Source organism: Centroberyx affinis, unplaced genomic scaffold (genome assembly GCF_046629955.1).
Source record: "Centroberyx affinis isolate AG114_WGS23_722 - 3 ecotype Tasmania unplaced genomic scaffold, CSIRO-AGI_Caff_v1 ptg000281l_1, whole genome shotgun sequence".
In the NCBI taxonomy this organism is placed as follows: Eukaryota; Metazoa; Chordata; class Actinopteri; order Beryciformes; family Berycidae; genus Centroberyx; species Centroberyx affinis.
In genome coordinates this window covers 15724-33033 of record NW_027278960.1, presented here as the reverse complement: position 1 = coordinate 33033, position 17310 = coordinate 15724, and the positions used below count along the sequence as shown (strand labels likewise).

Here is a 17310-nt window from a genome sequence, read left to right as displayed (position 1 = left end):
CTCATTTTTTTCTGGGTGTTGTCTCCACCCATCTCCTAATCTCCCCCCTTTTATCATCTCCCTGTTTTCTCCCTCTCTCCTGTGTTCTGCTCACTCCACCCATGGGCTATTCCCCTCCTCTTTCTCCTCCCTCTCTCCTCCCATCCCAACCTCGACCCAGTCCTCCTCTCATCTCCCTCCTCCTCTCTCCCCTCCTCCACCTTTCCCCTCCCCTCTGTCATTAGCTGGTATATAAGAGCATTGCATCCCTCTCTACCTCTCTCACACACACACACACGGTGTGTTTTCTGGGAAGGGGACAGTCCAGGGGAAACTAGGGATTATATTGTCTACCTGCCTGTCAAGGAGTTGTATTCCTATCTGGAACTTCCATTAAAGAGGTACAGCTTCTTTTCGTCTCATACAGTAATAACATTAAATACTAGGAGTGTGCTACAAAGCTGCTAATTTTTGCTAAAATTGCTAATATCTTTGCTTTATAAGCTTCTGCTTGTGAGTGTTGGTTAAAGAGTATTATATTTTAAAAATGATGTGCATGCTTTTACCAGACAAATGTTTAGTCTATTGTGCAGCTCTTGAATCATCCTGCTGGAAGCTTTAAAAAAAATTGGCTGAGAATTAGAAGTAATAAAATTTTTAGTGCTTTGTGTGTGTATGTGTATGTGTGTGTGTGCGTGCGTGTGTGTGTGTGCGTGTGTATGTGTGTGTGCGTGTGTGTGTGTGTGTGTGCATGCGTGGCTGCGTGCGTGTGTGTTTCAATATTTCTGTGTCACCTGCTTAAGAGGGTGCAGTCAATTGTATGCTGAAAATGTCATTTTTTAAGGATTTTGGAACTTACCAATTCAAATGTATAATAAATATATACATTTCATATCCATTGGATTTCTATGGCTGCAACTAGCGTGATTGCATCAATATTGATTTATATTTTTTCCATCTCCTTTTCACATATCCCTCTCATGCCTCCTCTTTTTGCATTTTCCCCCTTTCACTCCTTTTTCCTTTTGTGAGCATGCATCAGTACATTTTCCACCTTCCTTCCTGCCTCTTACATAACCATATGATAATAAATCCAATGTCTGTTTTTCTTCCTTATCTTCTGTCAGATCTTGGAGCAACAGCTGAGAGCGACCGACTCTTCACGTTTCTGACAGAATCCTTACCTACACACTAGAAGTGCAAAGTCGTCATTGTGCGCCAGTGACATCATTATCGCCTGCTGTCTGTCAGCAACATCGTCGTTCGTCATCGACATCATCAGTGCCAGTGTCATCATCACCGAGCGCCCTTGACATCATCAGGGAGACCATGAGCAGTAACTACAGTGTCGCTCTTTTAGGCCCCGCCCCCTGGGGCTTCAGGCTGCAGGGAGGGAAGGACTTCAACATGCCACTCACCATCTCCAGGGTAAGACTGAAACAACGCATGCACACACACACACACACACACACACACACACACACACACACACAAACACACGCACACTCAAAGACAGACACTATCACATGGTGATAGGTCTGCTCCAAACCATCTTGCCTCACACCTTCTCAGTTTCCTGGTTTGTGATGCAAACACACAATCTCACACACACACACACACACACTTGTGTACACCCACTCCTCAGAGGGCTATGGAATGGCATTCCCACAATGCGATTTAGCTGATGGGTGATGAAAAAGATGAAGACTGGTTTTCGTCCCTCCTCCCTTCTCTCTCTCTCTCTCTCTCCCCCCCCCCTTTTCCCTCTCCCTCTTGCTGCCATCACTTCTACCTCCTTATAACCCCTGACCCCCCCCCCCCCCCACCCGCCCCTTCCACTCTCCCACCCATCCCTAATGACCACACAGGAACAGCTTTCTAGCTTTCTATTCGTTCCACTTCAGTGTGAGTGTCTATAATACAGCAATCAAAAGTTCTGGCACACAACTGTTGGCTTCTGTCCCGCTGCATGAACAAGTAACTTGATGGTCCCTTGATTTCTATGTGTCTACTTGTAACATTTAGACCTTCCTCTTCTTCCCCTCCCAGTGTACTGGACATGCACGCATGCACACCGAAACAAACACACACACACATACACACACACACACACACACACACACACACACACACACACACACAGACGTACATGTGCACACAAATACATTCCCCACTTCACTTGAACTATACTGTGATCCTGAAACATGATAGTCTAAGTAGGTTCAAGCTTCTGTTCTGCACTGCTTACAGTGTGGCTTTATTGGCTAACTCTGCATGCAGCTGACAGACTGGCAAAAAGACTGTAACAAAACAGACACACACACACACACACGCACACAACAAATCACTAAAATTGGCAGTATAGGGACTTATGGCAACATGAGACTGATGAATGGGTTGCCAGGTCCTGTGCCAATCCCACTTGGGGCCGCTTTGGGTTGCCATGTTTGTGTTATTACTTTGGATGTGATACTTTTCCCACTAACTGGAGCCATGTGAATTCTTGCCATACTGCTGTGTGTCTCTCTCTCTCTCTCTCTCTCTCTCTGTGTGTGTGTGTATGTGTGTGTGTGTGTGTGTGTGTGTGTGTGGGTGGTGTGTGTGTGTGAGTGTGTGAGGACCATGGAAGATGCTTATCTGAATAACTGTGAGAAAAGGACAGAGGAGGCAGAAACAAACAAAGAAAGAAAAACAAGCAATGAAAGTAAGATAGAAAGATGAAATGATGAAGGAATGAAAAAATAGAGAAAAAAGGAAATAAATTCTGTTTTATTCTCATGGTGACCACTAAAGATTTTCTGCTGCCCAGAGAAGTTGGCAGTAAGTAAACCGTAATCGTCCAACCAGCCCACTGTGACCTTTTAGTGCCGCATCAGGATGATGGTTTATGGTCTGAGGTTTTGAGACATTGGCAGGACTGTGAGCAAAGTAATGGCACAGTTGTGGGTATTGATACAATGAACATTTGTTAAGTCTACTGAAATTCATGGAATGTAAGTGGTTGACAAGGCTTAGTACCCTTTTATATTTGAATCCAGATTAAGGCTTTTCACTACTGAAACCTTCAGAAGTCCAATTTTTAAACCGTTTTAAGTTTACTTGGTCTTTTATGCACACAGTTATAAGTTATATTTCCCTATGGCTCCTCACGTTTTATGAATATAAAAATGTGTTTTTTCATCTTGTTAGCTAATTTCCCATGTACTATTTAACTATAAATGCCAAAGAACTTTCTTTTTTTTCATATCCAAATTACTGATAACCTATAACTCATTTCACCTCCTGGAAAATGATGTATCTTTAGTGGTCAACTCATTGTGTACTGGTAGGCATACATAGTAATGCTAACCAATAAACTCCTAGATTTTTGAACTATCCCTCTGCCCCTCCGCCCCTCTGCTCCTCCCATCAAATAACACTGCCATTCTCTCTCCAACTGATATCCCATTGGTTTACACTTTTGAATGATCCCTCCCCGCATATGTCCCGCCAAAATATCCTGTTTCAACCGTAAATATGTGAAATTACGGGAGCAAGTTGCTGTCAAAATGCTGTTTCATCATGACTTTAATTGGAAAGTAAGCTGATTTCACTCATTTCCTAAGATACTGAGTTATTGGAGATACAAGATTTTTATTCAATGGCAACAAACATTTCAAGGGAAATGAGGGAGAGGGAATTTTCTGACTACCTCCGAACAGCAGTGCATTTTGGGAGGTTTGGGGGAGACTAAAACTGAGGCGGGTCGTTATTTAACTAAAGTTATTTAAACCTGTGCAAAAGAGGAGAGATATGTAGATTGGTGGAGGAGAGGAGAGGGGAGGAGAGGGGGAAGGAGAGGCATCTGCCTGTGACTGAATGTAAGCTGATATTGATATATGATGCACCTCATAGAAATGAATGCATATAGAGACTGAGGGGGACTAAGGACTGATGACAGCCTGTCTATATGATACAGATTTATGATTTCACTCGACAGGTCATCTATCTGCATCTTTCTCTCTATCCCCCTCGTTCTTTTCATACCTTTAACATTCTCTCTCTCTCTCTTCCTCTCTCTCTCTCTCTCTCTCTCTCTCTCTGTACCTCTCGCTCATCTCCCTTTGTCTGTTAGATCTTTAGTGAGACATGACTCACTCCACATAAACAATATTGTTTTCAGCCTGGATATAGAACCAAGCCAGAACCCAACCTAACACAACCTTATCCAAACCATTAAATCCTGTTTATGGTGATGGAGGGCGGCGCTTCTAACCGCTGATCACGTCTACACACACACACACACACACACACACACAAACACACACTCTGTGCGCTCTCTGCCAGTCTAACCATAGAGTTGGTTCTAAGAAGTGACCACAGAATAGGGGTTATTAGAGAATGTAGTCCCATTGCCAAACCGCATTCACTCTCACAGCTGCTGTTGCAAAGCTCTATATGTGAATGCATTGTATGTTCCATGTATGGCGCTTAGCTCTAGCCGCGGTATTATCACATTTTATTGGTATTGCATCATAGGATGGAGTAGTTGTAACTACTATGTCCCGAGCTCTCTGCCCAGTAACTGCTGTTTATGCAAATTGTTCTCTCTCATTTCTTTTTTTGTGCTTTTTTTTACGGTGCAGGAACGCAGTCCAATAACAGGCCCAGATTGATGGTGTTGCTTCTCAACGTGTCAATAAAATGTTTTACTGTGATCTCAGAGCTCCACAGTGTTCCCGGCTTGACAGTTTGACTGTAAAAGAGCCATTTGGAGAAGAAAGTGAAGGATTTTAGCAAAAGCTCAATTTACAGGCAGTACGTGTGACAGAGCAGGGTTCCTAAGTTTCAAGTATGTCCTCTACATTAGTAGCCAGCTCGGATGTTTCCCTACCTTGCACCTATCCTGCATTAGTTCTGCAGGATTTTCCAAATAACTCCAAATAACGCAGACACACGCTGTACATACCAATTGAGCTAGTACAGTTTGCAGCACAACAACTGGACAGTTAGTGTATTTTACATTTATAGTACAGGCATTTAGATGATGCTCTCATCCTTGCAATGAGTAAACAGGTAAGGGTTTTGCTCAGGGATGCGTGGCTGTTGATAGGCTGACATTGGCTATTGTGGGAATAAAACCTGTGATGTTTTAGTCAGGAGACTCTCTCTCTAAGCGTTAGACTACCTTGCCTTTTAGTGTTGAATCCATTTACTTGGTTTTCTGCTGAAAGGATTTTTTGGGAAAAAAAATGTCCCATGTCTATATCTGTACAGACAGAAAATAGCTACCCACCATTTGCAGTTAAATGAACGTGAATCAATATTAAAACCTTTTTTGAGGGGAGCGCATTTACTGGATTCGCTGCTAAAATAATTTAGGGGGAAGTTGGCCCAGGGGAGCATATGCATTAAGCTTCTAAGAATAGTCTCACGATTTCACAGGTCAGCTCACATGGCGGCCTCACTTAGGAGACAAACTGGTCTCAGATCAGTACTCCTGTTCTAACAGCGGCTGGATATGGGCTGAATATTACGCAGAGACAGTATTTGGAGTATTTCAGAAACCGCACAGCAGACTGCTGGTACAATTTACAAAATTATATTAGAATATTTCATCCATATTCAGCATTTTTTTAGAGGATAATTTATTTTAGAGGAGATTTATTTAATGATGTTGGAATTTATATGTATTGAATGTACCTAGACAGCAGTAATATTAGATTTTATATCGGAATTACATTAATTCCTTTACATAATATTCTATACTTCGTAAACTTAACATACTTAGATCCCTAATAATGGATCTGAATGTCAGCACTAGATTTACAGATCTTCTATCTAGTGTTGAAGAATCAGTGAGCACACTTGATAGAGTTAGGGCACTCTCTACAGCAAAATGACTGGACAGCTAATCTATATTAAAACCTTTTCAAGGAAGAATGCATTTCCCGGAACCGCATCAGTGATAGCTGCTTTGCTGCTTTGCTGCTTCCCAGGAGACTTCGCCTTTCAACAGGCGATTATAACAACTGACCACAGTGATGGGTCTATTTTGAAGGCAGTTTTGTTCTTAAAATAATCTCTCCCCCTCTGTTTCTCACTCTCTCTCTCTCTCTCTCCCTCTTGCTCGCTCACACTCACACACATCAGTGAATTGGTGTCAAACTGCCGATGTTGGAAGCATCACGCCTCAGCCCATCCGGGCGTCCGAGCCAGTTGACAGCCCTCCATATGACTTAATGATACTTTAATTTATCTTAATCAAACCGGTCCCATGCCGCTCTGTGAGTAGCTATCCATCTCAGGGAAGTAGGAATCAGAGCCAGAATCAACAGGTTATCACTTCCTCTCCCACAAATCAATCTGTCAGTGCCTGTGTGTGTGTTTGTGTGTGTGTGTGTGTGTGTATGTGTGTGGGTGGGGGCAGATTTGTTGTATTTGGCCATTGGGAAACAGACAGGACGTTTCTGGGCTTGCGGCGGTGGGAGAAGTCATTCTAGACTTAAAGGGATTTGAGCTTGGAGGTCAAGATTTGATCGTTCATTGCGGTATCATTCATTTTGTATAAATTGCCGTTATTAGCGAACCACACTGACACAGTACCGTTAACATGTGAAAAAACATTTCCACACCACCCCTTCCCCTCTTACACCTTTCCCTCTGTGCACATTAACAATTATGCAGTTATTAACAATTATTAAATCGGGCTTCTATGGCAACAAAACCACTTGTAATAGCTACGCTGTTCTTTACTTGTTGGTGAACGTTTTGGAACATTTTTGGTCGAGAGGATTTTTTTTTGTCGTGAAGTGTGCGCCAATACAGCAGTGATGAATAGAGAGAAAAGAGAGGGATTACCTTTGGAAAATATGCTCATCCCTCATATCGCTCATATTGTGTGTTGACAGTTATGAAGGTCCTACTTCTGACTTCATCAAGGCGTTTCTGTCTACACCAATAATTGGCCGGCTAATCCATTGTTGAAGCCCTCTCGCCCTCACACGTACCAACACAGGAACCATGTTGAAATGAAAATCACACCTGGAATACTTTCAGCAGTCTCCTCAATCAAAAGCCTCTTCAGTTTTTCAGGCAGGGTCGCATTTGTTACGGAAGTGTTGAGAGGTGATTTGCTCCACTTCAGTGAAGGCCTTGAAATGGCTCAGAGCCGTTGAAAGGTTGTGTCACTCATTCATACTATTTGTTAGATAATGACCAAACCTTACCAGTGATTTCATCAAGTCATTTATCTGTACTGGTTAGTCGAAGGAAGTGAGGGAGGTGTAATGATGACAGGATTTTAGCCACGAGACAGTAATATAATCCAGTATTGTAGCTCTTTTACATACCGACACATGAAAGGATAATCCTCAGGCAGACGTGACACATATCACACCTTCACCATTTATCTCTTTTAAAAATCTGGGCTAATTTGAGTAGCATACGTTTTTAAAGTGGGCCACTTTAACTGGAATGAGCAGTAGTATTTTAGGCCAAAAACGCTTTATAACCCTGGCAGAACAGCTAGCCCAGATCATAGCATGTAGCGCAATGAATTCACAATGGACAGTCTTGAATACCTTATTGTTTAATGCCGCTAAATGTATTTTCCACAGTGACTACTAATCCTGCCATGTCTCCTCTGTCTTCCTCTCAGACTATGAGCCTCAGGGGAAGTATTGTGTTCATTCATAATGATATTGGTAGACTACCAAGACTGATATAAATATGACTTCAATGGCTGTGGAGTGATTGAGAACCAAGTCGAATAGAAAGGAAAAAAAAACTGTTGGGATGACAACAGTGGCTATCCTCTTTCCTGTTTTGGTTTCTAGAGTTCTTTCTCTTGAGGATTCATTTGGACTTGGTGCAGCAGATTCCTTTCATGCTGGCAAAGGCTGCAGCTTCCTCTTGTTGTGGGTATCTATCTAATTTCAAACCCTTAAGTTTTGTGCCTGCTGGCAAAATAAAAGATCACACTGGCGATAGAGCCAATTCAAAAGTGTGCTCCTGAATGAAGGATAATGTTTCTACCAGAGTAATTTCAACCGACTTTTCAACCATTATACATGTGCAGACTTCTGTAGCTGGCTTCGTGCCTGAAACTTCCAGTTTCCCGCTGTTTACTTGTAGAATCTGCACATATCTCAGGATATAAGAAGACTATCAAACCTTCAACATATATCCATAAAGAATTATGACCTGAGAGTGACTGAACAGTAGTTTGGACTGACAACACTTTCTGTCTCTGTAAAGACTTCTCTTATCAAACAACAGCTCTTACTTCAGCCATAGTATATATTTTAGGTTACCTGTGTGCTCTAAACTCCTGCTTCTCATTAATGGCTTTCAGAACTGGATTCATTTACCTCTGGAGTCTGACAAACTATGGATATGATGATGGTTCAGGGTGGAAACATTATTATTTATATTATGTAATATAATTTCATAATAATAATACAGTATTATTATTATTTTTTTTTTTTTTTGTATTAAGGATTGTTTCATTCTTTAAGGGGTTCTTACCTAGTTGATGCTGTAGGTTCCAAAAGTCCCAAAATCTTGAAATCTACAAGTTTAATGTAATGAATTGTGTTGTTTTGTAAGATTACAGTAGTTTAGTTTGTGACAAGACATTGCATATCCTTATTCCCACAGTGTCTGGGTGAATTTCTCACCCTCCGAGCTCCAAATTTACTTAATTAAATGCATGCAGAGTAATAACACTCACATACTTTTCTTCTGGATGTAGCTAAATAATTTATTCCTCTAATTAACTTTTTTTGTTTTTTTTTCTCTTTTCTTATGTTCACTATTAGATGCCAATTAGATCTTCCTATAAACATTCAAAGCAAAACATGACGTATTCTGTAACTTCAAGCCACCAAACTCATTTTAATTACAGCCTCAGTGAGTGTGTGCTATTGACTACTCACAGATAATTTACTGTGTGTTCATTTGGAGTAAGTACAGTTCAGTCTAGCGTTCACATGGCTGTGTTCCTGACTGTGTTTTCCCCCCAGCCCAGTCAACGCTACGTCCCTCAGCGCCATGACAATCACATCATTGAGTAAGAGTTTCAATGCTGGCTTGTTCGGCTCTGGTTTAGTAAAGTGCAATTAGCTTTTACAACACAAAATTATGTAGTTTGGATGGTGATGCTGGCGCTGTGTATGTTTTGTTTTTTTACAATATAGCCCTCTGTTACACCTGGGAGTCCTCCCTTTATTTCCATGTTAAGGAAAAATCCGCTTGGACTCTCAATCTGTGAAACTCATAAATCTGTGATATGCATTCCAGAGTTATTTTGTGATGAAGTGATGTAATTTACTTTTTGGGTGAACCCACTTTCCCTGAACATGTACTTCCACTTCAGTTAGTGATTTTTTTATGCTTCCCAGAATGACTGTTGCCCCTTACTCAAAATGCAACATGTTTTCTGGTCTATTGAGGCTACTGTTGGTCTCTCTTCCTCTTCTATGATGGATTTCTCGTTGTATGATTGTTGAACATTGATGCAAAATGGTGAGTCTAGAAAGAAGCCCTTGCTCTTTCATTCTGAGGGACTGACACCAAAACCTGACATTTACTGTTAATGTGTTAAAATATATAAAAACATTTCTTCTATTAATCTCCATTGTAGCTGCGTTGGAAATATCTTGGCATGACGTCGCAGTATAATTACCACCAAACAACAAAATGGGCCTAAAAAATGCAAGGTACACTGCCAGAATTTTTTTAAAAGTGTTAAAATGTTTTAGGGTGGGTTTTCCCTCTAATTTCATTTTTATCCACATATTACTTTTGGTGCTCTTTTCCATTTTATTTACTTCTTTATTCACTCTCTCAACAATCCATTAGACATGAACTTTAGCACTATTAGTGAATTAATGACATGGAAATCTGACCCTTTTGAGAGGGAATCATTTGGTTTTTATAGTGTGTGAAAACAGCCTTGCAGTCATACTTGTTTCTAGACTTGTAATGTCGTCACCAGAATGCAGCTGAACTTAACTCACATTACAATTTTTAGCTTGCATCACTGTGGTATTCAAGACGAAAGGGAAGGCTGCAAGAAGTCAGCTAGTGCGGCAAATCCCTGGCCAGTTTCTCAATCTGGTGTGCAAGGCTTTATGTTCCATAATGTGTTTTTTTGTGGGTTTGGCAGCTGTAGCCGCAGTGAACAATCTTATGGGAACCCAACCTAGAATGGCCTTTTCTCATTAGGGCTCGCTGGTATTAACATACAAGTCGGGCAGTGATTATTAGACACGGGTGCACAGCTTAAGGGAAGGGAACCACACAGTTATTTTCAGATGCGTTGCATTCATTAAGTTGTGTGTATGTGTGTGTTTGTGTGCGTGTGTGGGTGCACGTGTGCATGCGCAAACACACACTCTGCGCATATACTATTACAGGAATGTTCAATCATTTAGAAAGGACCGCTGGCGGGCTCAGACCCTTTAAAACCTTGCCGTAACATTATATTGATTCTTACTGGCAGTTGGAACACTCCCTTTTATATATAGAATCTCCAGAGTCCGCTTAATGTGGAATTGTGTCCTCCAATTTCTATTTCATATTGTTGTGTCATGTATGGCACGCTCGAAACCCCTCATGCTGTAAATCCATTCTCAGGGTTTAATCAAAAAGTACAAGAAAGTAAAAGATAATTGTCTGTGATTTGAATGGGCATGTGCTGTGAGGTGGCTCATTGCCTTGCTTATATGTACCATGTAATGTGTGTATTTCCATACATTAGTAATGGAATTGGTTTTAACTTCTTTCATCTAGTCACCATTTGCCAGAACATTGCTTTTTACTTTAAAGTAAGTTTGTCAACAGCAGACGGCCAAAGCATGAAAGTAAAATATAACAACATTTGAAACTGGGCAGTGGATTTTGTCGGGCGAACACTGGATCCAGTTTCAGGTGCAGGTCCTTTCATGATGCGGCTGACTTAACTGAGTGTGTGGTTTACTTCTCTCAGGGCCATATACTTTAGATGAAACCTTGCCTAACACCGTTTATTATGTGGCACTGATGGCTCCATACAAGGAGTTTGAGGTCTCTCTTGTGCTCTCTCTCTCTCTCTCTCTCTCTCTCTCTCTCTCTCTCAACTTTTTTCCTTCTCTATCTCTGTGTCTCCTTTTTAAACCCCACTCACCCCTATCTTTCTTTCACTCTGTCTCTCTATCTCCCAATCTCTGTCTGGCCTTCTTCAACTCTTAATAACCTACTTGTTGTTATTTTGCTGTTTTCTCGGTTGCTAAGGGATCTCAGCGCTTGTGTAGCTGCTGTTCATGCTCTGCAGCTTTTACTTTATTATTCCCATTCTTGTTAAAAACAAGGAGCTGGCATATAAACGATAACAATGTTTTTGATAACAGGTTATATGGATAGAAAGGTTTTAACCCAGGTTTCTTAAACATTTTCAGCTTGGGACCCAAATACAAAGTTTATTAAAACACATAACTTTTCCTCTCATGTGGGAACCCACCAAAAGAAGATCCATGACCCATTTTCTGGTCCTGACCCAACAAGGTCCAAGTGAAATAAATAGTTCTGATGGTTGGCATATGGAAGTGGCTCTTGTGGATGTTTCGGTTACAAGGAAACAATCTTGGTATTTGTGTCTCCTGCTCTCAGTGTTGCGATCATAGCGTGATGCGAACCATCTGCCTGTCATCTCTGTCACTCCTCGTGTTGAAAGCAGGCATTGTTCAAAGCACTCAAGCTGGTCAGTGTATGTTCAAACCAGACAATGTTTGAAGCACTCCGGCAAGTCTTTATAGCTGTGTGTTGAAACCAGATTTTGTTCAAAGCGCTCAAAGCAATGGTTTATGTGTTGAAAACCGACATTGCTGGAAGCACCGTGGCAAGTTCAGCTGTGAAGGTTTTAACACGCTGCATGTATGTTTCTCATTCTTTTGAATAGATGTTGACACCAGTCACCCTTTCACTTGTTCATTTACATGAATATATAGCCTGAGAGGGGGATGTTATGTAAAGGGAATGTATGTAGAAAATTGGTCAGAATCTTCAAAATTGTAAACTTTTGTGAATTGTGTCATTCAGATAAAGCACATTTGACTTAAATCTTTTATGTCTCTGCTCTCATTTTCTGAAGAGGATCACAGGACAGGCCTCTTTGGCCACTTTAGCCACTGTCTCCTCTGGTGGACAATGTTTCACTAGCCCCAGTCTGACAGGTTACGAGCCCCAGTCTGACAAGTCCAACTCACAGGAAAGTGGTGAAGGGAAGTTTCTATTCCTATTCCTAATCACTCATTCATTCTTTTTTATCTGCTGTATCTGCTGTAACTGTTTCACCTCTGACGTGTTTATCTAGCAGGTTCATCAAAGGGCAGATTCCTGCAGGTTTATTAATATAAGTTATGTAATAGTGAAGACAAACAGTGGTCAAGTGTTAACGGATGTCCCTGCACATTTGGAGCTGAGCTCAGCTGCTGACTGGGAGTGTGTGGGATAAAATAGGATGTGTGTGTGTGTGTGTGTGTGTGTGTGTGCGTGTGTCTATGTGCTTCTGTGTATTACTGTCTAAAATGGATTTCTGGGTAGCGTTAAAGCTACCAGTTTTCTGTCGGGGGGCTTGTGGATTAGAGCCATAATATCTTGGGCAACTTGAGGTGATTCTTGCTTGATTCTTGGAACATTTTTAGGTTTCTGTTTCTGATTTTCTCTATGATTTGTTGCACTCTGCAAGGCACTCTGAGAGGTTGAAAACCAGCTTGAGCTATGAAATCGTTTTTAATCATAATCATTGAAAACAACTGTTTGCGTTTGGAACCCGAATGTCTGGATCTTCTGCCAGCACAAACGATCCCTTGACACATTGATTTCTCTATTCCTCGCACTCTATCTCGCTCTCTTACTCTCTCACTGTCTTTCTGTCTCTCTCTCACTCTTTTGTAAATGAACACATACACTTTAAGGACACTGAAAAGAAAAAAAAAGATGCTCTGTTCTGTTCTTGATCTATTGTAAGGCCTCCACTTGCACTTTCCAAGAAAATACTCTCTGTTCCAACCATAGACTGTAAATAAGATTCTAACACTCCTGTTTGTATGTGGGTTACCTGTTGCACTCACTCTGTTGCTGAGTAAAGAATAACAAATTTTACTGACGTCATTAATGCCAGATCTTAATGAAGTGTTAGGCAGCAGCCATGATGTTTACATTTCAGTTTAACGACCTTTAAAACTTGATTTGGAGGAAAGAGAGCAGTGTTTCTTGTGTTTAGGTGTGTGTGTGTGCGTGTTTGTGAAAGAGAGAGAGGGAGGGAGAGAGAGAGGGAGGGTGATTGCATGTGTCTGAGGGGGCGAGGTACTAATTGAGGGAAAACACAGGATTGGATATTTTGTGGTAAGCATTTGGTCCGTAACAGCTCCAGAGCGGTTAGCGTGAACACACCCCTAGAAATCAGTCCAACTGTACAGAATAAAGAACCCACAGATTCAAAGTACCCAGTATGCAATTTTTTTCTCTTTCTCTTGCCCCTCTCTCTCCCTCTCTTTCCATCCACCCATCTTCAATCAATGTCATGCAGATCCTTCATCCCTCTCTCCCTGCTTCCCCTCTGTGGTTGCGAGTGGTGGTGAGTGATGTTGCGTGTGTTGGGCTAATATGACTATAAAAGGTTGGGGCCACAGAGCCTTAACACTAATCCGGGTGCAGAGCCTCTTTTATTAGCCGTGTGTGTGTGTGTGTGTGTGTGTGTGTGTGTGTGTGCACACGAGCGAGTGAGAGACAAAGATAGATAGAGAAAAAGAAACAGACAGACAGAGGGATGTAACATATTAAAGATCTCCCTACATCTAAATCCATCTTGCACTTTCTCATCCTTAACTGTAGTTTCACATTCAGCAGCAACATTTAAATCCACTTTTAATGAGGCCTTGTAGCGCCACCAAGTTCAATAGCTACAGTTGAGGTTGGTCAGCCCAACCTGAAAGAGTGAGAGCCACTTCACAGTGAGAACAACCACAACCACAGCTGCACTACCCTGCCCACTGCAGGTTCCACTGAAGTGGTGTGTGTATGTGTGTGTGTGTGTGTGTGTGTCTGTCTGTGCGCACGTACATGTGTGAGTGTGTTCAGTGAAGTGGTCTGTGTGTGTGTGTGTGTGTATGTTCAGTGAAGTGGTCTGTGTGGTCCTTTTTTATGGTGTCAAAAGAAACAAATGACCTCACTCCCCTTTGGACACACTTAGACCTTCTGTGTGACCAAGAATGGTCAGAACTGAGCTGCAAGGATCCTGCTTTTGTTCTCTAAGGACATTAGCAATATGTAAGCACCGTTTTATTCAATATAACAATCAGAAGCCTAAGTAGCTGTTGGGTAGAGCTAAAGTTGCTCATTTTTCCTGGTGTCATTGTAGTAATATGGCTCAATATTGCTATTCATCTTACATTCATCTTTTGAAGTGAAGTCCATATTACACAGTAGATCAGAGTCAACAGGAAATAAATCACTTTCCAATTTCTTACACTTTGGACTGTATGTTGATTGAAACAAATTAGTATGATATCATTATGAAAGCAAACGATGCTGTAACGATAGCTTCAGCATGGTCTTAGATACAATGCTTTGGCGTCATGGGAAAAAGACAAGAGATACTGTATGCGTAACATCCTACGCACATTTCCAAATTTGTCACTGTCCTCCCCCAGCCTACTGATAAGCATGGTTCTGGTTTATATGACAGATACTGACACAATATTTAGGCCTCTCTGGGAGGTGACTCTGAGTGCAATAGAAGTGCTAGAAACCCCATTATCAATATTTTGGAGCTGGATTTACAGTAAAACATAAAACCTGATATTTAGGACGGATTGGACCTTTTTACATGTTGTTGAAGCAGTTAAAATGAGATTTAAAATTCTTTCTCTGTGTTCAGACCACCATGAGAATATTACATTTGTGTCACCATATTTCACACCTATGTAAATCCAGCCTAAGATAGCAATTTAAGTACAAGAGAAAACATATACTTAACAGCGGTTAACCAGCAAACTCTTTTGTGTTGCTTCTCACTTCTCACATGTCTCTAAAGGAAATGGGGAGGTTTCAGGATGGTGTAGAGTCCACACATAGAGAACACATAATTACACATTTAATTAATCTTGGTGTGGACTCCAACCCACTCGTATGCTTGTTAAATGCTTAGTTGCCTCACAACTGTTCTCTAACACATGTTTACAAAGTCAGCTCACCATTGTTCACAAAGAGATGGACAGCAACATTAGTTATGGGTGTGGAAAAATGTCTTTTAGGCTTTGGCTCTCAACAGTCACTTTTGCCACATAGGGAAGGTTGTGCTCATTCCTCAAATGGTAGACATACTGTACTTATAATGTGGTTCAATTATATATTTAAGATTCCAGAATTTATGTAATACAGCATGTTGTGCATGCTTTAGTGAACCCTGACTGGTTTATTTCATACCAACCCCACCGCTCGGGCATCAGTATTCTTTTGTGTGACTTGAGTCTGTTTCAAATTAACCAGCTTCCCCCCAGAGTGGAAGTGCAGCAATTAAACTTTGTTTAGATGCTGACATTTAAAGCATACCACAAAAATCATGCAGGGCATTGAAATCCAGAGACAACAGACATGGGGTGTACCCGTATTTTATGATGCGTGCAAAGTAAGAGTTGTCTGGCTTGTAATTGCAGTTTCCTCAAAGCCCATAAAACCGGTGTGTCTACATCATGTAGAGTCCTATTAGCTGTTTGTCACCTTTTTAACAGCATTTTGTGTGGAGTATAATGATTTAATTGTTTTTTACTGGGACTACATTCATTTTTACTTGATCTCTTTTGTAACAGGCAAGTGTGCATTGAGATAAGCTTCATTTTGATTGCTTACTGATGTAGCTATTGTACAACACCAACCTTTTAACATGCTAGTAGCGACACTGCTGCTGCTGGACTTCTGCTTCACACTCAGGAAGTCGTGCAGTACTAATACAGTACACATGAAGGGTATGGCAACTTTTACATTGGCTTTTACTTGTGTGAAAGAAGTGCAGTATATACACTCTTTAAGTACATGCTTAAGCCTCACCAAACACACTGTATATTGTCACAGGTGATACAGAAAAAAATCTGTTTGATACATGACAATTTCAGCATGATGTATTCAAGCCATACAGAGGCCCAAATGCTGATGCATGTCACATTAGTGTTGTTTTCTGTGACAGTTCATTTTATAGTCACCCTTCTTACACCGTGTGGGTAGATTTTTTTTTTCCACAGTTTACTCAACCAAACCTGGAAAACAGTATGGCATTTTCAGCTTATTTCTATTGCATTTTCAGTATACTGATGCTGGAAGAATGTCACCATTTTCAAAAAACAAGCTACTGATCAGGAAGTGTTACATGATGTAGTGGAGAATTTGGACACAAGGATCGCATTAACGGCCATGATCTTTTCTCTCACACATGCTGTGGGCAGGAGACCTTCTGAACTTCCTCTCTGTTCTCTAACAAGCTGTAAGCCCAGTATGACAGCAGGTCGTAAAGAAGAAAAGAAGGTAATTCAAAGAAGAACGTCCCTGCTATTAGAAACGCATCAGTGAAAGTACAGTACAGCCATGTGGTAGAGAATTAGGTCTGTCATTAGGCTCGGCCAAATACTTCTGTTATGGAATGGATCCATAAATCCCATGATAAACACAGAGTGAATGTCTCCCTAATTACTACTACACCTCGCCCCACCCAGTGATGATAATGCTGATGCTGCTGGTTTAGATGATGAAGATGTCTGTGGTTGTTGTGTTTTTTGCAGCTGACAGACGGTGGGAAGGCGTCCAAAGGTGGTATTGCTGTTGGAGACTTGGTTCTGTCTATTGACGGCATCGCCACAGAGGGCATGAACCACCTGGAGGCCCAGAACAAGATCAAGAACTGCACCGGCAACCTGAACCTCACCCTGCAGAAGTAAGGGATGAGCTGACACACAGGCTCACACACACACACACACACACACACACACACTGTACATACACAGACATACACACATATACTGGCAAAACGTAAGTTAACATGTAAACAAACATTGTAGCACTCCCCTAAGGCCATGAGCCATGAGACGCATCATTCCCCAAAGTTTCGTCAAAATCCAACCAGTGTAGTTCAAGATATTGTGCGTGACATACAGACAATTAAACAAACATTTTAGCGCCCCCCTTAGGCCAATTAGTGTAATTTTAAAAAAAGCAGGAATGGAGCAATGACACACATCATTCCCCAAATTTTAGTCAAAATTCAATCAGTGGCATCCAAGATATTGTGCGTGACAGACGGACGGACGAACAGACTGA

At 41.3% G+C, this 17310-nt stretch overlaps 1 protein-coding gene across 1 annotated transcript; it reads left to right on the top strand.

Annotated features, from left to right (window-relative positions):
• Positions 1-280: 280 nt before the first annotated feature.
• Positions 281-16931, top strand: LOC139639202 (PDZ and LIM domain protein 5-like). The gene is made up of 3 exons (XM_071513288.1): positions 281-380; positions 1107-1407; positions 16776-16931. Exons 2-3 carry the CDS (start codon positions 1309-1311, stop codon positions 16929-16931), a joined length of 255 nt encoding a protein of 84 aa, XP_071369389.1. The 5' UTR covers positions 281-380; positions 1107-1308.
• Positions 16932-17310: the final 379 nt, after the last annotated feature.

Excerpts from the sequence above, each read along its gene's own strand:
- LOC139639202 (XM_071513288.1), top strand. The coding sequence starts at position 1,309 with ATGAGCAGTAACTACAGTGTCGCTCTTTTAGGCCCCGCCCCCTGGGGC. Across the intron at positions 1,408-16,775 it reads TGCCACTCACCATCTCCAGG|CTGACAGACGGTGGGAAGGC; the intron begins GTAAGACTGAAA and ends TGTTTTTTGCAG.